The 24,602-nt window shown below is 35.9% G+C and overlaps 1 protein-coding gene across 1 annotated transcript in view; it reads left to right on the forward strand.

Annotated features, from left to right (window-relative positions):
- Positions 1 to 333: 333 nt before the first annotated feature.
- The window catches only part of TrpA1 (Transient receptor potential cation channel A1), a gene marked incomplete at its 5' end in the record, with an annotated part of 29,927 nt that continues 5,658 nt past the window's right edge, over positions 334 to 24,602 (forward strand). The window contains 11 exons of the mRNA XM_028314709.1: positions 334 to 533; positions 5,129 to 5,219; positions 6,077 to 6,146; positions 9,905 to 10,030; positions 10,554 to 10,850; positions 10,981 to 11,220; positions 13,306 to 13,413; positions 20,751 to 20,929; positions 21,302 to 21,581; positions 22,600 to 22,769; positions 24,253 to 24,397. Of these exons, the coding sequence (XP_028170510.1) occupies positions 334 to 533; positions 5,129 to 5,219; positions 6,077 to 6,146; positions 9,905 to 10,030; positions 10,554 to 10,850; positions 10,981 to 11,220; positions 13,306 to 13,413; positions 20,751 to 20,929; positions 21,302 to 21,581; positions 22,600 to 22,769; positions 24,253 to 24,397 (1,906 nt within the window). The remainder of the gene's footprint in view (positions 534 to 5,128; positions 5,220 to 6,076; positions 6,147 to 9,904; positions 10,031 to 10,553; positions 10,851 to 10,980; positions 11,221 to 13,305; positions 13,414 to 20,750; positions 20,930 to 21,301; positions 21,582 to 22,599; positions 22,770 to 24,252; positions 24,398 to 24,602) is intronic.

Raw genomic sequence — 24,602 nt, forward strand, 5'->3', positions numbered from 1 at the left:
TGTTTAGCTTTGCCATGTAAATTAAACTCGAACAAAATACCCGCATCAATATCGTCGGACATGTCTCACTAATCCAGCGTCTTTCATCCAGTCTTATTTACGAACTCCGTCATAAACCACTTTTCTTATTTTGCCAATCATCGAGTTCGCCCGAAGGTTATAATTTACATAAAAACAATGAAACTGAGACTCGGCGTGGAAAACTTGTTAGCACTTCGTAACTAGGTACCCACAGGTTTGGGACTTCTAATTTTGTATCATCTGATTATGTATTGATAAGAAAATCAAATAACAAAAGCCTTAATCACGTCGCTTTTATCCTTGACATTACAGTCTCATAATATTTTTTCACATTTCTTTCACTCTCTTGTTACAGGCAGCAGAGAGTGGAAATGTGGAGGACTTCATGCGATTGTACCTCAGTGAGCCATCTCGGCTTGCTGTGAGGGACGTGAGGGGAAGAACCGCAGCCCACCAGGCTGCAGCCAGAAACAACACTAATATACTGCATTTTATCAACAACTATGGAGGAGGTAAGAGATTTGAATAATTTGCTGGATAAAATACAAATCTAGTCTGTAATAAGTTGGTAGAAACAGAAATTACAATCTGGGTAAAAATAAAGAGTTCAAAGAATAAGAATTAAGAATATTTTATCCATAAAATCTAGGTTTTTATACTTTTAATTAAATGTATTGGATCTGATGAAGTCACAAAATAATGGCGAGGTATACTTCTTTTGTCCCGAAGTCAATTACCGTTGTGTGGGTAGTGAGGAGTTATTCGTCATCTCGCACCTCTAAAGATGCTAGTTGGCGCCTTCTGTTTTTTATGTCATCAACTCGCACATTTTTGAAATATGACGTGTTTTTGTAAAGTCATTAGTCATCTACAAAAATGTTTTAATAAATTACTTAAAGGATTGTGTAAGCCACTTGCAATGAGTTGAGTTTAATAATAAAACAAAATGAACTTTTCAGATAGGTTTATATTATAAATCAACATGCTAATAAATATAAATCGGGAAGAAACAAATTTTCAACAATATCACAATGTCTTGAGTATGTAAACTGTGTACTATATTATTTAAGTAGTCGTCAATGGTGGTAGTAATGTGCTCATCAATAGCACAGGTTTCCTTTAATTTCACAGTTATGTCAGACTGCTTTATATATAATGTTTGAAAGTAACTATCTTCTTCTTTTAACATGGTCAAAAAATGTGCAATGCTTTTGGGTTTATTATTTACCCTTTTATTTATTGTAGCATGCCAGCTCTCGACCATGTTAGTAGTGCGGTGTTGCATATTGTTACATGACCATTTGTCAGCAAAAAATGAAGTTTCCTATAACCAGGTCTTGACAAAATAGTCATTGAATTTTACAATATTATCATCTTTCGGACATTGAGACATTATATAGAGCCAACCACTTTCAACGGCTTCTTTGGGCAAATGTGCCAAAACTATACACCTTCTAACATGTTTTCTTGACAATGCAGATTTCGTTAATCCTAGTTCCTCAGCTTTCCGCCACAAACTTCGTGAGAAACGGAAGAAACACCCTCTGATGCTTGTTTCAGGGAATATTTCTTTGACTGCCAACATTGCAGCCTTCTCGAAGTCAAGTATTATGGTTTTGGGATTAAACTCAGGAATTTGACTCTTAATAAGGCGAAACAAAATTTCGTAAGTTACTCTTGCTTTGTTAGCCAACAACGCATAAATCACAGGTATAATATTAGTATGAGTTTTACTACTACCTAAATCAATGTAGGCTGTACAACTGCTGGAAAGGATTTAAACAGAATTTAAAAGTACCATCGCATAAAATTGTCAAATTAGGATTTGCTAAGATGTGTTTACAATGTTCACCAGCGAATATTAAAATTCTATTTTGTGTATGGTAGGGCAGGTGACCCGGTTTTGGCCATTTTAAGAAATTTTTAGACTTTGAGGCTATGTCATTTTACAGTTTTTGTTATCACGGACTTATTTCTTGTAAAAAGTGATTAAATATATTAAGATCTAGCCTAAGGATATATATTTTTTCATAATGATTCAATGGAAAAATAATCCTGTAGAAAAGAAAAAGAAATGGGAATTTGTGCCATTTCTGGCCAGCTTTACCCCATTTCTGGCCACAGTCATGTGCCAGTTCTGGCCATCAAAATTCATAAAAAAAAAACAAAAACTACTCGATGGATTTTAACGAAACTTGGTACAATTATTTTTCATACTCTTAGGCAGGTTATAGTATACTTAGGAATTCCCACGGGTACGGGAATTAGCGGGAAAATACTTTTGTATGAAAAATCTAAACTGCTTAAGTTAGACGCTTAGGTACTTTAACCAAAATCGAAAAAGTGCCGAAGACAAAAAAAAAAAAAACGTACCAATGTGTCCATACTCCAGGAGCTCGGTGTCACTCAGCGTTTATCAACCGTAGTACAGTCGCGCATACTGCAATACTTCGGACATGTCTCGAGGCGGGATGACAACTCCATAGAACGACTGGTCGTCCAGGGAAAAGTCGAAGGAACCCGATCACGTGGCAGGTCACCAATGCGCTGGACCGACCAAGTGAAAGCAGCAGTGGGAGACGGCTTATGTGACTGCACCAGAAAGTCTGCCAATAGAGAGAGATGGAGGGAGATCGTGCGGAGAGTTGTATCCGCCTCTACAACCGATGTAAACAACGCCTCAACGTGACCACGACCGCTCTGCCAAGAGCGTAACGACTAAGAAGAAGTCGTTCCTGGATGAACCTGCTTGAGATCCACTTCCTAAAAATATGTGTTTCATGAAAAACTTTTTATACATATGTACCTACATTATACATATTTAAAAGCCAAATAAAGATAAAATAAAACATTCTTTAGTAAGTAATAATAATTATGGAAAATTAACGTGTAATTTATTTTACGGTGGAGTCACTAATAAAAAATTAAGGACAACTTAGTTAAAGTGAACAAAACAAATAGGTATACCAATACGTAAATTAATAAAGTTCAATTGTTAGAATAATGAGTTAATCTGTGACATAACTAAGCAATCATCCTCATCATCATCATCATCTCAGCCATACGACGTCCACTGCTGAACATAGGCCTCCCCCAATGCTTTCCGTGTTACCCGGTTGGTAGCGGCCTGCGTCCACAGCGTCTTTGTTGATGCAAAATATAATTACATCTTGTTAGCCTCGTATCAATAAAAAAAATAGGAGCAACAAAATATTTTTAGTGCACCTTAAAAAGTTAATTAAATCATTATAAACTTACCGCCACAGTACATCAAAGTCATCAAAAACATTTTCATCCACATTTTTCAACTGCACAAACAGTAAAATAAATAAATGCTTATTTATTATGTAGATAACTTGTAAATTCGAGTAATGAAGAGCGCGAATTTTTTTTTTAAAACAATCTCCGTCTATGAAAAAAACGTGTGAGGTTTCTTGCCGGCCAGTGCGCGCGGCTAAGGAGGCCGGACAGCACAATATTATTATTGTAAGTAAAAATGAATTTAATGATTTTTATAAGGATTTTTCAACTGCAGGTCCACCTGCTCCTGTGTCCACTCATGGTGCTCCAAAGAGTGCTCCATATTTCTTTTTGGTTAGTCTATATTGTTTGTTAGCAATTCGATAGTATACAGGACACGAAGTAGCCGCTGTATTAACTAATAACTCGTCCAATTTCTTGCGAGAAAAATTTACATGAAAGTTTATGCCATTATCACAGATTATAATATTGGGTTTATCTAGGAAATTAGCGTTTTTTTCTTCAATATTCATTAATACATAATTCCTTCCATATTATAGATATGTCATTTTTTTAGAGTTCCGTAGTCCTGACAAGGAACCCGTAACCCGTAAACATTATACATTTATTTGCTAAGAAAAGCGACGTCCACTCATTTAACACGAGACATATTTCTTAATAAACTTGCTATTCCATCTTTTAGGTTGCTTAAATATTTTTACAGATACCAATATCCAAAAATTTTTACTAATCGTTTCCTATAGCTTTAATGTTGTTTTAATCAACCCACAAAATTTTATAAAATTTAAATTTGTGGTTTCTTAAAAATTCGCAAAAAAATTTTAGTATCTATGGAAATACTTAATACATTTTCGTATTCTCCATAATCTACATATAATATAAAAATGAATCGCAAAATTAATGTGTTGGTAAGCGCATAACTCAACAACGCCTGGACCAATTTTACCAATTCTTTTTTTTAAATGTTTGTTGAAGTCCAAGGATGGTTTTTACAGCGAGAAAAAGTTTGAATAATTTCCGGGTAAATCCTAAAAAACTCGAAACTTCACCCCTAAGGGTAAAACGGGGTCCACGCGTACGAAGTCGCGGGCGGCCGCTAGTAATAAATAATTTCATAAGTAAGGACCTAGTACCTATAAATAATTCCTAATAAAACACATTTATTGCAAATAAATAATTTGAATATGTAAATAAAATTATCTATTGGTAGAAGAGAAAAGATACACGAATTTCATACATTTTAAGGGAGTAAGAATGGATTTAAGTAAAAAAAACATGTCATTTTTACCTCCCTTACGGTTATTTTACAACACAAGAAAAACCAGATATTCCACAAAACGAATGTAAATTTATTAGTCTACTGTCCGTTTTCACCATCAATCCCTAATTTTTAAGTGACCCCTATGGTGACACTTAACAGGAATTTTGATTACAAAGGGGTCACTTAAAATTTAGGGATTGATGGTGAAAACGGATACGTATTTTAGTTTCGACGTTATTGTTGAACAAGGATACCCCTTCCCAGCGGTTCCATGCGCGGTTAACATGCGAATGATGCGAATATGCGTCAAAGAATCCCTTAAAGTTTGATCACTACATGCCCGACACACTGAAAGTTTTTAGATTCAATTAGTTTTTATTTGACTGTACTTTTGAAAAGGTGCGAGTTGACGAACAAAATAATAGGTAAAATCGGAATTTCCCACCTCGCACCTGTTAGCGAGTTTGACAGGTGCGAGATGACGAACAACCCGTAGTGAGATCTTACAAATGACTCACTTATATTGTAAATAATAGCGAGAAACTCAATTTAAACTATTTTAATAAACATTTTGTTTTGTTGTAGATTTAAATGCTAGAGACAATACGGGCAATACTCCTCTTCATGTCGCGGTTGAAAGCGAAGCTCTTGATGCTGTAGAGTTCTTATTGCAACAGTAAGTAAATGCCATGGTTACCATCATCATCATCATCATCGTTTCAGTCACAGGACGCCCACTGCTAAACATAGTAAATCATAAAAACCACCATCAAATACTTCATTTATACACAAATATTTATTTATGAAAGGTTCACAAAATGGGTAGGTTTACGTTTTTTAATCAGCGCTGTACTGATTTTATGTCACACAATAGAAATATTTCCAAAGCTCGAGATCTTTTTGAAACCGATCCGTCTTTATGATTTTAAATGAAACACCTTCCTTTAAATCTGTAAGCGCTGGGATATTTACTTTCCAGGGACGCGGTATCAATTCCAAAAGAACCATTACACTGTAATCTATCCGTTTCTTGGTACAAAGGGCATCGCACTGTAAGCTGCATTTTATCAGTCTTAAGAATAGGTGCACGATAGTGACTTAGCCAAGATCTCGCTATTTATTTCCATTTTAGCATTTTGATTACACAAACTTGGATACGTGTTTTGATCAAGCATAGCATAGATTAGATATTGGCTAATTTTTCAATAGTCAGATATCTTTTAACTGAAACTTGTCATTTTGGCATATTTTCCATACTGAAAATGTCAATGTGCCAAACTTATTCTTCAGTTAAAAGTTATCTGACGGTTGAAAAATCAGCCCTTAATCACTCAACTACACCATACAACACAAATCAGTGTTTAAAATTTTAAAACATAAGAAGTGATGGCGATGTTATTCCACGGTTGTTATAGAACAACCGGTCTGTTTTTTCCTTTTCTCATAGGAGAAAAGGAAAAAACAGACCGAACAGATCGAATTGTATTTCGACCTGTACTTACCACGCGGGTTTGAACGTCTTATCTGTTACAGGCACGTCGATACTGGGGTCCTCAATGAAAAGACCCAAGCACCAATTCATTTGGCTACTGAATTAAATAAGGTAAGCTTTTGTTTGTTGTTTTATTTAATTTAGACTTTGAGGATTTTATCTCAATTGTTTGGTTACATAAATCTAGTCGGCATGTTTCGTTAAATAAACGAACCTAAGTCTGACTTGCAGTAATTCAACCATAATTATCTGCCTAATAATGACAGATTATTAGGCAGATATTATTATTATGAATTTATTATTTATGAATTTTGAATAAAACTTGATGAAATGAAATTCAGGTTTTTTGTTTTTTAGCACATATTTATGTTTTTTTGTTGTGGTTAATATTCTAAAATAGGTATCCTTCCGTTTGGCCAAATTACTTTTCGCCAAATTTCACTTCGCAAACAACTTATCGCCAACGTTTCATTTCCCAAATAAACTTTTAGCAACTGTACTTTTCGCAACTAATTCATTTGGTCAAATTATCATTTGGCCAAATTTACTTGGCAAATGTTTATGCAGCAAATGTTTTATTTTGCCAAAAATTATATCCCAAATAATTTGTTTGGTCAAATTGACACTTCACCTACTTACCCACCGTTACCCACAAATCAAAGCATAAGCCACGATCGTGGTTTTCACAAGAAGTTTATGTAAAACAAAGAGATTGCAGAAAATAGTATGGTTGCAGAAAGTAGGTATTGCAGAAAATAGTAGGTTAGGTTAGGTTAGAACAGTGACCCTTAACGCGCGAAGGCGAGCGAACGGAGCGAGCGAAGCGAGCGAAGTGAGCGTGCCGCGGCAGCGGCCGCCGAGCGCTAGAATCACCTCTATTGTTAATGAATCATTTGGAAATTTCGATAAAAAGAATGAAAGATGAAAATTAATTAAAAAAAAAATATTTTAACTACCCACTAAATAAAATAATAACCACAAGCTCATTTGTATTCTATTCTATGCACCAATCAAATTATTTTGTAAATAGTTTATCATGAAATATTTTTGCCAAATGAAACATTTGGCAAAACATACTTTGCCAAACAATAATTTGCTAAACAACAATATGCCAAAAACGACATTTGCGAATTAAAAGTTTGCAATAAGTTGTTTTGCCAAATGAGAATTTGCCAAATGAAAATTTGCGAAACGTTGTTTGCGATGTGATAATTTGGGAAACGTTTTTTGGCCAAACATTAGTAATCCTCTAAAATAATGTTTATAAAACTAAAAATATTGATCAGTAGTTCCGCTTCAATCAAACCTCCTTTGGTTCTCGTATAGTTAAAGATTTAATATTGTTACTTGGAAAGAAGAAATGCAAGACATAAAAAGCATCAGACTAAGATTAAGCTCAAAGGGATATTAAAATTATTCTAAAGTTTATCTTCTTTTTCAGTGTTTTGGTAAATATTAATAAGAGTTACCAAAAGCGTCTTTTGTTATTATACTTTTAGTTTCATTTACCTACATAGGAAAAAGAATCCTAATTTACAGAGAAATGTTCTGTTCTATATCGTTCTAAAGAACGAAGCCAAAATTAAACCAGACTTATTTCAGAATAAGTAATTGTATCTAAAAAGTGATAATAATATTTTATGAGCAATGAGCATGCTATACAAAGTTATTTTTCATAAAACATACTTTATTCAACATAACGTAAATGATTTGCTGGTGAACTTGATTTAATAACACAAGTGTCATGAAACGAGGTTTTTTACTGTCAATACACGTTCAGTAAAGCGATACATGTTCTTCATATTCTCCTTATGACTTACAGGGTTTCATGAAAGTATAGTGATACAGTAAATACTTTTGGATAAAATGGCCTTGGGCAAAAAGTATCAAACTTCAAATTAGATCTCAAGTTACGGCTACAAATTGAAGTCCACGATACTGAAACATAAAGCTTAGTTTAGGAATACTTATCGTCCTGTGGGCCTAAGATGCGCGCCGTGAATGCCGTGATAACTTTTATCTTCATATAAAATCGATAAAATGGCGTGATAACCGCTTATCGCGGCGCGCATCCTAGACCTAGAGGTCTTCTTTTTGTTTATTTAATAATCACGAGATAAACAAACCTATCGAGTAATTATTAACCCTTACCTTAAAACACACTCATTGAACACTGTTTAAAAGTGTTATTTCCATACTAAACGCCACTTTAAAACACTTCAACGAGCGTGTAATATTTATTAGTAAAGGAAAGAGTTGTGTTTTTTTTATTTTTGGTAAAAACTTCGTATCGTAATCGTAGACTACTTTAATTTATTTTAACGCATGCCTAACAAATATTGTTCACTCCGCCATATATTATGTTTAAGGCGTTTCCTTCTTGATTTCGAGTCGATTTGTAAGTCATCTCGTCTTTTCTGTTCTGTCCAAAGCCAAAAGTACGTACTTATATTACTGAAATGCGAGTAAGCTACTCGTTTAAGCGTGGCTTGATTTGTAACTTATGATAGAATATTATGAACTTATTAAATAGAATTTGAGATGAACATTGAGCACGTACATAGATTAACGTCACGTATGTTGTTATTTACTAATAACAAGTAGATTTAAGTATATAAACTTATGCCAAAATGTTATAAGAAAATATTTTTTACAAAGGTACCTACTTCTATAAGTTTATTGTCTACTTCAACCGTCATCTCTTATTGCGTTAGAATTGATGAATTGAAATTGCACATTGAAAATTCAGGTAAAAGTCAATACAAATCATGATTTCTTAGAAAATAAGTAAGAATCTATGGTATTAAACAAGATAGATGTCCTTATAACGCAACTTACAAGTGTTACGATATTGTTGATCTAGATAACAAAATAAACAGTCAAAGTTAAGTTTCTAAACGCTACACAATATCCTTTGTTATGTCAAATTGGTAGCAATGCTCTTTATAGGGCCTACAGAGAGAACACCAACATTGTTGGCTCGTATAAAAGTTTAAACAACTAAATCCTAAACGACGGGGCCGGACTCCACGAAGTCGGAGCCCAATTAAAGTTAATTCATCATCTACGCTCGTTTGCGCGCATTAATTTCATTCTACCCTCTTCACAAGCCTCTTTCTTGTTCCCATAACACTGTTTACCTTATTATAACAATAGGGAGTAAAACATTTCCACTTAATAATTTTATTGTGAGAACAGTAAACTTTTTTCATTATAGAGAGCATTTTTTCCCAATGAGAAATACTTTGCAATAGATTAGTGCCGTTTGGTGTTGAGCCCAAGGGGTCGAAGTACCTTATTTAATGAATCGTCAAGAAACTCACCAAAGTTACTGGTAAAATTAAAACTTTTTACTTTGGATAACCATACCTTTTGGGTATAATTCATGGTGGAATAACAGTTATAGAACCAATGTTTAGTTTGATCAATTAACAGACTAAAGATTTACAGTGGCTATAATACTCATTCACCAACAATAATTTTTCATATTATTTAAAATACCCCTAATCCATCTCTGCGAATAATTAGATCGTCGGTTTAGTATCGTCCTTCTGTCAACATCTGCATGAACACTAAAATAATTAGGACTCGTACAGTGTTTGAATAGACCAATCCGTACGGTTTGCTTTGCACTTGGATTTACTGATTCGTCGTAAATTCATTTTATTCAAATGGTTTTATTTATCCAAAACATTCAAACGTCAGTCTACTATTGACTTTGGATTCTAAAAACATTGAATCGTTCATTTTGTAGTAGTATGCAAATTATAGCACAGCAGGTACGACGCGTCGTGCAGTTTTAATAAATGCGACTTTTAAAAAGTTGTCTCATAGTGTGCTGTAATAGGTTGTATTAAAACTCTTTCTAGGTATCGGTCCTCCAGATATTTGCGAAGTACAAGAGCCAGTTCAACGTGGATCTGGGCGGTGAGCATGGGCGCACTGCACTGCACTTCGCAGCCATACACGATCATGACATGTGCGCGAGAGTGTTGGTAAGAGCCTGGTGATATGACCCTCTTTGGAATCCTCCTGGATTAACTGCTAATATGAAATTAATTATATTATCATTATTTCCGGATATCCTCTGTCTATATAACTAAATTATCAGTTTTCATTCGTAAGAATGTTAAAACTTTAATATACATTATGTATCCCTACTTAAAAAAAAATTACAAATAAAAGTATTCGATTTCATAATCAATAAGTATATCAATTTTCAAGTCTTACTTTTGTACCGATGAATTTTCATAAATACCTTTAATCCCCCTTTCCCCCTGGGTTCGCCTGTAGTAAAATCTGTTCTAACGTTTCTTATCTATAAACTATTTACCTGCCTTTCAGCTCCGAGTTAAGTAGTTTTTGACATTTTTAATGTTTAGTCATTGCTTGGAAGAATCGACGACCTTTCGGCTTCAGAGTGGTTGCCTCCATCGTCATAGCAAAATCTTTTGTAACGGCCATTTTTTGTTACAAATTCATCTTTGATTACAAAATCTTCTCATCATATCCACATAGATTACTGACCTCGGTGCCGAATCCAAGCGGCCCTGCAACAACGGATACTACCCTATTCACGAGGCAGCCAAGAACGCGTCTTCTCGGGCCATGGAAGTTTTCCTCCAATGGGGGGAGTCCAAAGGATGTACCAGGGAGCAAATGATATCGCTGTACGATAATGAAGGGAACGTTCCCTTGCACTCGGCGGTGCATGGAGGAGATATTAAGGCGGTGGAGCTCTGCTTGAGGTCTGGAGCGAAGATATCAACTCAACAACACGATCTGTCAACGCCGGTGCATTTGGCTTGCGCTCAGGTAAAACCTTAAAATTTTACTAAAATTCAATACTGCTGAGTTACATTCAAAGCTATTTATTGTTTGGTTAGCATATTTTAAAATCAAAATCTATCAGCATAATATTAACAGTAATAATTATATTCCTTAGGGTGCCCTCGAGATTGTGAAGCTGATGTTTAGCATGCAGCCCAAAGAGAAAATGGCTTGCCTTATGTCCTGTGATGTCCAGAAGATGACACCGATCCACTGCGCTGCCATGTTCGACCATCCGGACATTGTCAACTACCTGATCTCCGAAGGATCTGACATAAACCCCTTAGATAAAGAAAGAAGATCTCCTTTGCTGCTGGCAGCATCAAGAGCTGGTTGGAGAACGGTGCACACGTTGGTAAGTTTGTTATTTTATAGCTATGTTGTCGAAACAACACTGTCTTTTGGGTAATAACATAATAATATAGCAAAAATAATAAACACAGCTGGCTCAAAAATTCTTTTGAGAGCCAATGGAAAGAGGACGAAAGCTACGGCAACGGCAAAACTAAAATTGCCGACGAAAAGTCCTCGTAAAGTATCTATTTTCTAACTATACTGGGAATACATCGAAGTTATTTCATTACGACTTTACGTAGCCGAATCGATATTGTGATTCCCAGACTCCGAATTGAGTAGCTATTCAACTTCATTTATAACACTGCACAACGACATTTCTGATGATTGGGTTATGTAATATGATATTAGTCCAATTTTTAATGACGATTTTAAATCTGTGATTGAAATATCTGTATCAGCTCTGGTTAAAAAAATATGACACTTGGTCTTTTTGTAAAAAAACACTTTTTTTAGAGATGATCCTATTTTATGAAGTTGTTAAGTTGAAAAAACTTTCTTTTATTTGACTTCCTTGCTGATGCTGAAGACAGACAGCTCTTCTGAANTCACTAATTCCTGCTAGCAGGATTGCCCAGTAGAAAAAATTACTCTCCTATCTATCTACTGTAGGTAGGTAATAAAAGAAAATTATGCAAAACTGTTAAAAGTTAGCATTGCATACTTTGCATAAACGTAGTGCACGATGACTGCAGTTGACCTGACCGATTGATCGCTTTGCCATTTCACATTTCTAACTTCTAGGGTGCAATCTTCTTGAAACTTCAAATTTTACATTTCAGCATTTCAGATAAAATCTTTATACCGATTTGGAAAGTTTTCATATAAGACAATTCAGTTTATGTTCATGATTCGTTATAATTATTTTTTAATAAAATTTCATTTATTATTAACAAACATTCTGATATCATAATGTTTTAAAAATATTTAGTACATCAGGATATTATTTAGAAACAAAGTATCTACTTATGCAAAGTTTTGGCTCAAATTTTCCCCACAGCATAAATTGGGCACTAACTTTCAAACATAAATGACGTTAATTGAACTTTATCTTCCTTAAATCTTCGAAAAACTTCAAGTACCTAATTTCTTTTCATATTATTATACATATTATTTCCATAACGTTTAATTTTCTACTATTATGTGTATTCTGTGGTTTAATGAGGTTCTTCATCCAACAACTACGACTAAGAGACAGAGATGTTTTTCGCACTAACTCATTCTACATTTTTGGAAAATGTTTACTGTTTTGTACTTCTGCTTAATGCTCATGAAAACTTTGAACATTAAGTTAATCAAACTAAGAATCTGACAAACAGATTATGAAACATATGTTCTTCAACACAACTGTGGAGTGGTTCAATTCCACCAAGTCACGTTTTGGGAAGTATTTTGCACAACTAATAGGTTCGATTTATCAACGCTCCGTACGGCTAGCACGAAAAACTTTAAGCTCGAATCGTTTGCGTATTCGAATCGCCATCAAAAGATTTAGTACGAAAACTACAACAGTGCGCTTGTGAACGACTGAACGTGTCGTAAAGTGAACTTAGTATGAGAAATGGGTTCACGAAACTTATTTTGAGAATCAAAATGTCACGTTATTGTTTAATTCGAAAGTTAAGTATTGAATTCTGTCGAACGAAAGACGAAAGTTGTTCATGCTAGAGGTACCGTTGTCTTCTCTCTGCTTGAGGCCATGTCGCCGCCCAATAAGTAATGCTAATGTATGTTTCTTCGGGTACTACTTGTCATTAGTCAACGTCATTGCTCTTGGACTGATGCCAGAATATATTACACCTAGGTTGTGTCCTAGAACTTGAATAATTGGACAATATCACACAGCGCTATCTAGTCCCAAAGTAAGCAATTAATATTATGCTTGTGTTTTATGGGTTCTAGCTTAACGGATATACTACATAATATATATATACTTTTTAAATGTACATAATAACTCCCAGACCCGTCACAAAAATTAAAATTCATCATTTCAATCTGCCCGGCCGGGAATCGAACACCGGGAATATTCTAGAGTTCGTTGATTTCTTCTAAGAATTATCTTAAAAAAGTTTTGGATTGCTTTCAGATTAAACTAGGTGCAGATATTCAACTGAAGGACATCAATTCAAGGAATGTGCTTCACTTGGTTGTCATGAATGGAGGGCGCCTTGAAGATTTTGCGGCCAGTTGCAAGGTACGATAATTATTTTATTATGGTAAGCTTTTTGGTAGGTAGACTAACATACTAAATATGTAGAAAGAAGCTGTTTGCCCAAAAATTTTTAGATTTGCTTGCTGAAGAAAATAGGCAGTGAAGTCTGAAACTTGAAAACTTTCTTCTAGGATCATCGATTACGTATGTGTTGTGAATATTTTTCGTTTATCAAGTTTGTATAACTTTCCGTGAAGAAATATTTAGGTAGCCGCTGACAGTCTCAGGGCTACGTAATACAATTTCTCGACCACTACCACTTACTTTTTCTCTATAAGATTTATAATGCCCTCTTTAACAGATTATTTTACTTGAGGACTTTTTCCACTGATATTGGAGAAGCTTCAATGTATTTCATAAGACAAATAAATATCTATGCTTTTTAATTTCCATGGATATTAATAATACGCTAGCAGCTAGATTTTAACCTGTCTTTGCAGATTGCCTGTCTCTGACAGTTTCAGTCATGTTTTTTACCTTTACTGGTTTTCTTGGTATTTCTTTTACTTTTTCATGTGACCTTGTATTTATTTTTTGAAGGTAATTGATAGAAAGCGGCAGATTTCTCAGGCAAAGGACAATTCCCAGCAGACCTTACTTCTTTAAAAAATACATTTACCTATGCCATTTATGAACTAACTCAATTTCTTGTTCAAAGCACTTTTTTATAATTTTTTAAATAGCGATAGAGTAATATTTTGTCTCCTCGTGCAAATTTTAAAGCGTAATCCACATAGTATTAGTATATAGAACATTATTAATCATTGGGATTACGAGTTTAAATTGCGCAGAATTACTAAAGATCTCAATTACACTATTTTTAACTGCAGTAGAAGCAGTTTAACGCATACAACTGCAAACAATAAATAATGTAAATCGAGCTCCCATCGCGCATCTGCAACTGCTCTGCAACAAGTAATTTCAACGAACAAAGTTAGTAAGTACTGACTCGGCAACCGCTCTACAAAATGGCGGTTTTTATGCAAATAAAACGGAGCATGCGTATTATCTTGTTACAAATGTGGGGCACAGACGGGCGCCGAAATTGCGAATGTCCAGCTTTCTAAATTTTTTTTTTTTTTTATCCACAACGAGGAAGCTCTTAGCCTGAATCTCACCTGATGGTAAGTGATGATCAGGCCGAAGGTCGAAGCGAGCTTCACCCGGAATCCTCAACCACGGAGGAACTGGCTATCTTACCTCTAACTGCCGGAACACAACAATGCTGTTAACTTTGTTGTTATGGCGACAGACTTAGGTAAGATGGATGGATAAATCTTGCCAGTCTAATAACTTATGAGTTGCCAGTTGGTTCAACGATCAAACAGACTTGTGGCAAAACCCGATCAACTTTTTATTGGCTACCAACTTCGCCCCCTTGATAATTACGTCCAAGAAGATAACGATCCACGTCTCACTCGAGACTTGTGTAGATGTTAAATCGATTGTTTTTCCTTACGAGTATCAAATAAACAAGTAGGTAATCTTAAAGGGGTCGATAAAGAGACCGTTGTTTAAATAAAAAGAGACAAGCAATATTGCAATAAAAAGAACCCCTTCGCTGTTCTTATTCAACCTTATTCAACCCAGGGGTAGGAGATCAAGTTACGACGTGTGTAATAAATGGTGTTCTCCTTGAACAGAAAACCAGACAGATCACACTATCGATTCTTTCGTTGATGTAGAGAAAGCATTAAGATTAATAATCAAATGCTGCCTGTTATACAATAACTAAAAGTATATCCAATTTAGAAGGTAGCTATTTACAGTATTTACGTAGCGCTCACACAATCGTGACCACTTTTAAAGATTTCGTCCATTTTGTGTCTGCTGTTGACGTATCCAATACCACTTTTTCTTTATTCAACGACGCGTACACGTAAGTTAGCGTTGAAAGTTACCTCAAATCTCGTTATTTATGTTATTGATTCTGGGAATGGTATTGTTCTTGAGATGTGTATTGAAACCATTGAGATATAATGTACTAGTAATATTACCTACTTCAAATAATGAAACCGAGAAATCTCGACGATACAAAAATAACCTTTATCCATCTTTTTGTTTCGATTGAGACCAGAAATTATTATATTAAATGGGAAAGTGGTTAGTGATACCTGTGGTGATACTTCTAGTATTTCAGATATTTAATACATAAAATTAACATGATGATAATTAAGTATATTACCGGTCTGTATCGAAGACAAAGACATTAAGCTGATTTAAGCTCCACTGACCAAAAAGATTTGGCATCAGATGTAAGCATCATCAGGCTCATTTTTAGCTTGAAAAACAGCAATTCGGTTATCTGCCTCATTTTATAAAATGTATTATGAACGCCAGGCACTGTCCATCTTCAAGCAATAACCGTTATCTGCCAAAACAATTCGGCCGCTAAAATGAATGGCACAGACCATCCAGTTCCATAGATGGTGCGAAATAACACTATGTTACTTCGAAATAATTTAATTACAATAATTTTTAATACAAACACTACCAAAATAGAAACGAATAAGTGTAAGTTAGGATTCGTTAGGCAAAGACATATTTTTTATACCCTATTAGTCTTTAAAATTTCTTTGATGTAAGAAGCAGATGTGGGCGTACCATTTATGTATGCTGAACTTTCTGATACGCGTCAACACGTGTAACAGTAGCAAATCTAAAAAGATTAAACGAACCATACTCTAAAAGGCCTCGCACAGAATTGCCGGCAGTAGGGTGATGGCTTTACAAATATTGGGACGTTTAAACGGTGCAGTCCTGTTGTCCCCCTGGCAAACATTGGGTATTTAGAAGCCATATATTTTTGTAACATTTAAGAAGTACTGGAGTACCTACCTGACTAAATGCCATATTGACAAACTAAATACCTAAACGTATGTCAAATAATAATTACCATCTTGTTACCTAACGAAAGAAATATAAGTTCTGGTACCGGTAATATTTCTGACTATTCCAAAATCTGCTTTACTTGCTTTTAACAGATCGTTATGAATTAGTAAATGCGACAGTACTTTATCTGTCTGTCTGTTACGAATTCACGCATACAACATTGAACCGATTTTGATATTTGGTAAAGAGATAGTTTTGAGTGCCGGGTCCCGGTTTTTTAAACAGGAATGCGCTCTATATTTTTTTTCTGTGACAGACAAAATCTTACGCGGACAAAGCCGTAGGCAAAAGCTAAGTATAATGCTTGACAATATTTTTTATTCTCATATATAAAAAATATTGTCTTCTGTAAAGTTGACTAAAAATCCGTTTAGTAGGTAATTTTTACGTGAAAGAGTATCAAACATCTATACTATTCCATACTTCCATTTGTAATATTCGTTAGTTTCAGCCGAAAGACGTCCACTGCTGGACAAAGGCCTCCCCCAAGGATTTCCACAAAGACCGGTCCTGCGCCGCTTGCATCCAGGTACTTCCCGCGACCTTCACCAGATCGTCGGTCCACCTAGTGGGAGGCCTGCCCACGCTACGTCTTCCAGCTCGTGGTCGCCACTCAAGAACTTTCCTGCCCCAGCGGCCGTCAGCTCTTCGAGCTATGTGCCCCGCCCACTGCCACTTGATTTTAGCGATTCTGCGGGCTATGTCAGTCACACTGGTTCTCCTACGGATCTCCTCATTTCTAATTCGATCACGCAGGGAAACTCCGAGCATAGCACGCTCCATCGCTCTTTGGGTGACCTTGAGCCTTCTTATGAGGCCCATAGTAAGCGACCACGTCTCAGAGCCATACACCATCACTGGCAACATACACTGGTCAAACACTTTTGACTTGAGACACTGCGGTATTTCGGACGTGAGAATTTCGCGAAGCTTCCCGAACGTAACTGAAAACTTCATTGACATGTCACCTTGCATGTCAGTCTATTGCTGTCAAAGTGTAAACAAACTTTATTTTAAATGTGCGCAATTGGTTTTATGAATTAAATTGCTAAAATATTTTTATAGTCGTGAAAGAAAAGTGGTTCACAATGTGTTAAAGTATTTGTCGAAGAGAAATACTAAGGGTTCGGACAATATTTTCATTGAATAATGTTTCCGACAAAGGTTGTCAAATTGACTGACATGTTTATCGTATAGTACAGTCCACTATGAAAATTAGCTGTGGTTTGTTTCAACTACCTATTTTAAAAATTTTGTCACTTTCTAAGTGTTGAATTTTATGAGATTGGGAAAGAAGTACCAAGTTTGAAGCGTTCATGAGCAGACATTGCAGTTGAATATTCAAGTTCTGAATTTGATTATTGATGAATAATAAAATAAATCTACTAGCTCGATTGATGGTTTCATTTAATTTATTTAAATCAGGTTACCTATAATAACATTTTTTCGTTAATTTATGAAAATATCAAATTAGCCCGTAATCCTGATATATAAAGTTAGCCTATTAATTTAACACAGGTACGACTGTATTCAGTGTTGCACTATCAAATGCAATTGACGCGCCTCTAATCCTCTATGCCAGGGTTTTTATGTTCCTGGTCAGGCTATACGTATTTATTATTGATTAGGACTAATGTCACAGTATATATATGAGCTAAAGCAGTACGGAAACTAAGCCCTTTCGGCGAGTTAAATACCTACACTTCAACCGAGCGTTAGGGTTGGCACTCTTAATCTTTATAAAATTAATAAGGTTCTTACTTACTTATTTATTAAAACGTTTATTTAGGTTTTTTAATTATCAAATACCTAATGGAATAAATTAATTGACTAAGTACCTAGTTAACAAAAAAATAAAACGTTAATTAGGTTCTATAATGATCGAATACATAATCGAATAAATTGATTAAGTACTATTAGAGGCCGGTAGGAGATCTATTCTCACAAATAAAATACCGGATACTTACTTTCACATACCTATTGCCTCATTTTAAATACAGTTCATCACTTAGTACAAAAGCGTGCGGAGCAAATTACTTTATCAAATAGAACACATAAAATGTTAAAAAGCGTAATTACGTAATTTAAAAAGAACTATTACAAAACCAGATGTAAGCACTTTATTTAAAAAGTAATATAATCATTTTTACAATTCAGAATTATTACGAAGTTTAAAAAATGAAAGTTCTGGTTTTGAAGATGTCGAGTTCAAGCCGCCGCACGGTGGTCCCGATTTAATAAAACATGGACATTGATGCTAGAAGCACGAAATTTTTTTTGATGGTTACTGCTATGATAACTAATAAGGCAAAAAAATATTACAATCCTACAACGTCTATTTCGTAGTAAAAAAAAATATATACATATTTTTTGTATGGAAGAAATTACGTTTCTGTAAATTTTTCGAAATTCTTAAACGATGTCAAGATGCCGCTCACACATGTTATAAAACAAGTGATTCTGAGTATTTCATGCGAAGATACTTGTCACTTATCTCTGCGTACTTTTGAGTTATCGAGGGTTGAAAAATCGATTTTTTTATATTAAATATTTCCACGAAAAATTGCCAGAATTACAATATGGTGTATAAAGGACACTTTTGATGACACATAACAACGACTCGCACTCGCGCGCGCTCGTATGCATCAACTTTTACTAAAATAAAATAAAAATTAAGGGAAATACTTAATACAAATTTGTATGTATAGGTCCGCTGGCCGTCAAAAAGTAGCTTATACGAGAGGGTGCCCAATTTACAATATGTCCATCATTGATAACTCACACAAATATCATCTCTCTCTGAAGGATAACAAGTTTTTTTTTGTTTCCAGAAGCTTTTGATAGGATGGAAGCTCATAAATACTCTCTGAAGTGAGAATGAATCTCAAATTGCGATGTTGCCATTTTGACAAATTACATGTAACTAGCGCTAACGTTTATCTTCAGATAGACACAGTTCTAAGTTAAAAGATTGTCTACTATTTTACACTGTTTTTCGTTTTGGAACAGTTCTTTGATTATAGGTAGTCGCTAATTTCGTTTTGTTAGACTCTTTCGGTTTAGCACATAAAGCGTAAACTAATTNACGTCGTAGGATTGTAATATTTTTTTGCCTTATTAGTTATCATAGCAGTAACCATGAAAAAAATTTTCGTGCCTCTAGCATCAATGTCCATGTTTTATTAAATCGGGACCACTGTGCGCCGTATACTACGCAATACACTCGTGGCATGTTTGTAAAAATACAGCGGACAGTGCATGCAATAAAATTATTATTAAAAACACAACGCGCGCGACACTCGCGACGGATGGACTGCGAGGTTCGCTTAGAGCTCGTGTAATGCGTGCGTCTGTGTGCGTGAGTCTGATTTCGAGCGTTTGTATGAAGCTTCCGTACTGTTTAATTTATCTACTGTGCTAATGTATACCATTATTTATAATTATGGAGTCGGTGTTGGAAGATTCGAAGATTTTTATAGTTACCTTGAGCTGTCACTTGACAGCCTGGCACACTTTTACGATGGTGGATCAAAGTATTTTGGTTTGACTATAGAGCGTGAGAACACGCACACAGTCATAATTATTTTAGTGTGAATAAAAATAGCATCGAAATTACCTAAACTTGACATGCCACGCTAGACGTAAACGCTCTTAACAAACGTTTAGGTATTCACTCATTTTAGGAATTTGGCATTCAGTCAAGTAGGTACTTCAGTATTTCACAAATTATGTTATAAAAATACATGGCTTTTAAATAATGTTTGCCAGGGTGACAACAGTCCTCATATCATTGAATTAAAATCTAGTCCTGTTGTCTCCCCTAGCCAGGGGGGACAACAGGATTTCGAAAGGGGGGCCAAGCAGGGGGGACAACAGGACTGCACCGTTTAAACAACCTTTTTTGGCATGAATTTCAGTACCTCTCGGAAATTATAAGTTTTTTGTGTATTCATCAGACGACTACGAGACTTGAGTCTTCCTGTGTACTCAATGCTAACATTATTAGCAGGACAAATCTGGCAATTTAGCAAAACCAAATTTATTGTTAGAAAGTACGCCACATACCTACCTATACTTTAGTAACTAAGGCTTAGTTTATGCAAAGTTCTCTGTCTGTCCAGTACTGTGCATAAATAAGTTGGAAAAATCCCTTGTATTGAACAAATAGAAAACAATGAAAACAAGATTCAATGTTTTTAAATTCTTGTGTCGTCGTGACGTCTACAGAGAAAAGTTTTCTGTGCCATATTGAAGGCAAAATATCAGGGTATTAGCTGTGGTGATAAAAATAGGAAGGGGTAATTTCGCATTGTTTTTTTCAGCAATTTTTATAAAGACTGGTAATGTTCTCATGTAACTCTTAACGTAAAATTATTGCTTATTTCATTCTCACTAACGATATTTAACAATAGCTTTTGCTTTTTCAGGATCGCTGTGAGAAAAGTTTAGCTCAGTTGCTGAACGAAAAAGATAACACTGGCTGCTCACCGCTCCATTACGCCAGCAGGGAGGGCCACATCAGGTCCCTGGAGAACTTGATCAGACTGGGCGCCTGCATCAACTTGAAGAACAACAATAACGAGAGCCCTCTGCACTTTGCCGCCAGGTAATGTCAATGTCTTTAGTTGTTTCAGTGGTGATGATAAGGGTCTCACAGTTTTTATTAAAACCAAAGGGCCAAGTCAAGAAAATCCTACTTTAACACTTGACTAGGCTAAAAAAAGGAATTGGTTTTAAAGTTCAAATTAATGTGGGGCTCTATTTAACCAAGGCCTAGTTAAGGGTTAAAACCAAACTAAGGATTTCATCATCAGCCTTTGCTAGACAACTCACCTACTGTTTATGAAGCACCAAACAGTCTTCACAAAATCCTCTTCAAGCAGGATATTCATAAACAATAACAAAGTATCCTTACCATAATATTTGAAAGATCTTGCAGTTCTAAAAATATTGAGCAAACATCATAAATCCTTTTCAGATATGGCCGCTACCACACTGCCTGCCAGCTCTTAGATTCTGACAAAGGCACGTTCATCATCAACGAGAGTGACGGCGAAGGTCTTACGCCTCTTCATATTGCTTCACGTGAAGGTCACACAAGGGTCGTCCAGCTCCTTCTGAACAGGGGAGCCTTACTGCACAGGGACCACAACGGACGCAACCCCTTGCATCTGGCTGCTATGAGCGGGTACACCCAAACCATTGAACTGCTGCATTCAGTGCATTCCCATTTGCTGGATCAGGCTGATAAAGATGGCGTAAGTTTCATTATTGTCACCATTACTTTTTTATATAATATAATATTGTGAAGCACACAGCTCGGAAAACTGAGGGCCGTTATCGCACAAAGGTTATTTGTTCTCGAGTTTCGTCAGTTTTCTCATTTGGTTATGACCTCATGAATATCACGGGAAGCACCTGTTACGTTGTTGTGTAAATTTTTGGAGGAGGCCTTTGTCAAGCAGTGGACGTCCTTTCATCATTAATCATCATTTCAGACACAGCACGTCCACTGCTGAACATAGACCACTAAATGCTTTCCATTGGTCAGTTTGTATTACTCTGCATCCAGCGCCTTCCCACGGCCTTTTTGTTTTTCACCTCTACCCGTAAGGTGAAAAGGTGAAAAGACTTCAAACGCTGCATTTGTCGGTCACTATGGTCTCCTTTATAGAACCTTGTTGCTCCATCGGCCGTCAGTTATGCGTGCTATGTGCTCGGCCCATTACTACTTCAGCTAATCCATTGACTTTAGTTTGTTTACGGATGTACCCATTTCTGATTCGATCTCGTAAGAGAGTTTCTAATTAAATGTATACCCTATAGTCTGGTCCGTGAGCACGTAGAATTTTGTCCAATGACCCCAAGCTACCCATCCTTATTGCTCGCGCGTAATTATATTGCTATCGCGCTCGCAGTGCTCGCACACTCACTGCGGGTGTCAGTCGTACAGTCGCGACAGCAATATATGTAATTACGCGCTAGCGATAAGGATGGGTAGCTAGGGGTCATTGGACTAAATTCTACGTGCTCACGGACCGGGCTTTATTTTATTTTATTTTATTTTATTTAGGATAACAAACAATTGTACAATTCAGATGTGCTGTAAAGTTATACATCGACATTTAGTTATTGTACAACCCGCACCGCTATCCCCATCTTACAAACATGCTTTGCCTCTTTGCACCACTAGCTGATTTATGGAAATGAACAGAACAATCAGTAAACAATCAGGGCTTTAGTAATTATTATTTATAACTTTCTTGAATGTTCCAGAACACCCCTCTGCACCTAGCCACGATGGAGAACAAGCCTAACTCCATAGCGCTGCTCCTCTCTATGGGCTGCCGCTTCAGCTACAACAACCTGGACATGAGTGCCATCGACTACGCCATCTACTACAAGTTCCCGGAGGCCGCGTTGGCTATGGTCACCCATGAACAAAGGTACAGCTCATTAATCATACACTTGTGATTTTCACCAATGCCTAACAATTAATCAATCTAACGACGCCTCTTGGTTGATCGCAAATATAGCAATCTTCATCCACCACTTTTTCTCAACACCAGTCCGTAATTTTGTCCCAAAGTGTAAGGTGGGTTAGCTATATTTGGGACGTTATAAGATGATGACGTTATGAAAAGGGCTTAGTACTGAATACATTTTTATTTTAGACTAGCGGCCGCCCGCGACTTCGTACGCGTGGATCCCGTTTTACCCTCTTCATCTATCTTACGCGGTTAAGATTTTTCATACAAATGTTTTTCCCGCTAACTCCCGTTCCCGTGGGAATTTGGCAATATCCTGTTGTAACTAAGCTTTAAGTTTACTAAGGTAATAGCATGCCAAATTTCAAGCTTCTAACTTAAGCGGTTTTGATTTTTCATACAAAAGGATTTTCCCGCTTATTTCCGTTCCCGTGGGAATTTCGGGAATTCCTTGTTGTAACTAAGCTTTAAGTTTACTAAGGTAGGTTACCATGTAGGTAACATGCCAAATTTCAAGCGTCTAACTTAAGCGGTTTAGATTTTTCATACAAAAGGATTTTCCCGCTAATTCCTGTTCCCGTGGGAATTCCTAAGTATACTATAACCTGCCCAGGAGTAAGAAGAATAATTGTACCAAGTTTCGTTAAAATCCGTCGAGTAGTTTTTGTTTCTATAAGGAACATACAGACGGACAGACAGACAGACAGACAGACAAAAATTTTACTGATTGCATTTTTGGCATCAGTATCGATCACTAATCACCCCCTGATAGTTATTTTGAAAATATATTTCATGTACAGAATTGACCTCTCTACAGATTTATTATAAGTATAGATAAAGAAACTAATACAAAAGAAACGCGAGTTTCGGAACGCGACATTAAACTCCTCCAACTATGTATATATGTATTCTGTGCTCCAACGCACACACGCACATTGTTTTGATAGATAATATGATCTTTGACGTTAGGAACACACCTACATTGCTTAGACAACAGTGAGTGCTTGTAACTTAATATGAACTTTATACCATAGCAATAAAGCTCAAATTGACTACGTTTTAGTTACAAATCATTTGTATGGGAAAAAGAAAAGGGCTATTTTTAGGGTTTTTCCAGCAATAATTCTAATTTTTCTCGCCGTAAAAACCATCCTTGAACTTCAACGAACATTTAAAAAAAAGATTTGGCCAAATTGGTCCAGGCGTTGTTGAGTTATGCGCTTACCAACACATTTTGCGATTCATTTTTATATTATAGATTTTTTAATATTCTGGGCTTAATAGTATGCAGAATATACAGGGTGTCTCAAAATTAGCACGTCTGAAACATATCGAACTAGCCTAAGCCATTGAAACTCAAGCCTGAGCCATTGGATTTTTTTTAATACAGTGGTGGCGTGCAATCGATTCACTCTGATATTATTATTCATTTCAATTGCAGAGCCAAGGAAGTGATGGCTCTTCGCTCAGATCGCCACCCGTGCGTGACGTTAGCTCTGATCGCTTACATGCCGCGTGTCTTTGAAGCGGTCCAGGACCGGTGCATCACCAAGGCCAACTGCAAAAAGGATTCCAAGAGCTTTTACGTGAGTCTGGAAAATTGTAATTATAGCAGTCATATGGTAAGTTAAAAGCAACCATAATAGATCGAGAACGTACCTATCCAAAGCGATCCGCGAGCAAGGTAACATTGCAATTATGAAATGCCAAAGTTATATTGTTTATACCTACGTTTTAGTCTAAAAGATTGGCAGTTATTTTTTAACTCGATATATTTTTGCTACTTTCTAC

Source organism: Ostrinia furnacalis, unplaced genomic scaffold (genome assembly GCF_004193835.3).
Source record: "Ostrinia furnacalis isolate ACB-3 unplaced genomic scaffold, ASM419383v2 OfSCF4894, whole genome shotgun sequence".
In the NCBI taxonomy this organism is placed as follows: domain Eukaryota; kingdom Metazoa; phylum Arthropoda; class Insecta; order Lepidoptera; family Crambidae; genus Ostrinia; species Ostrinia furnacalis.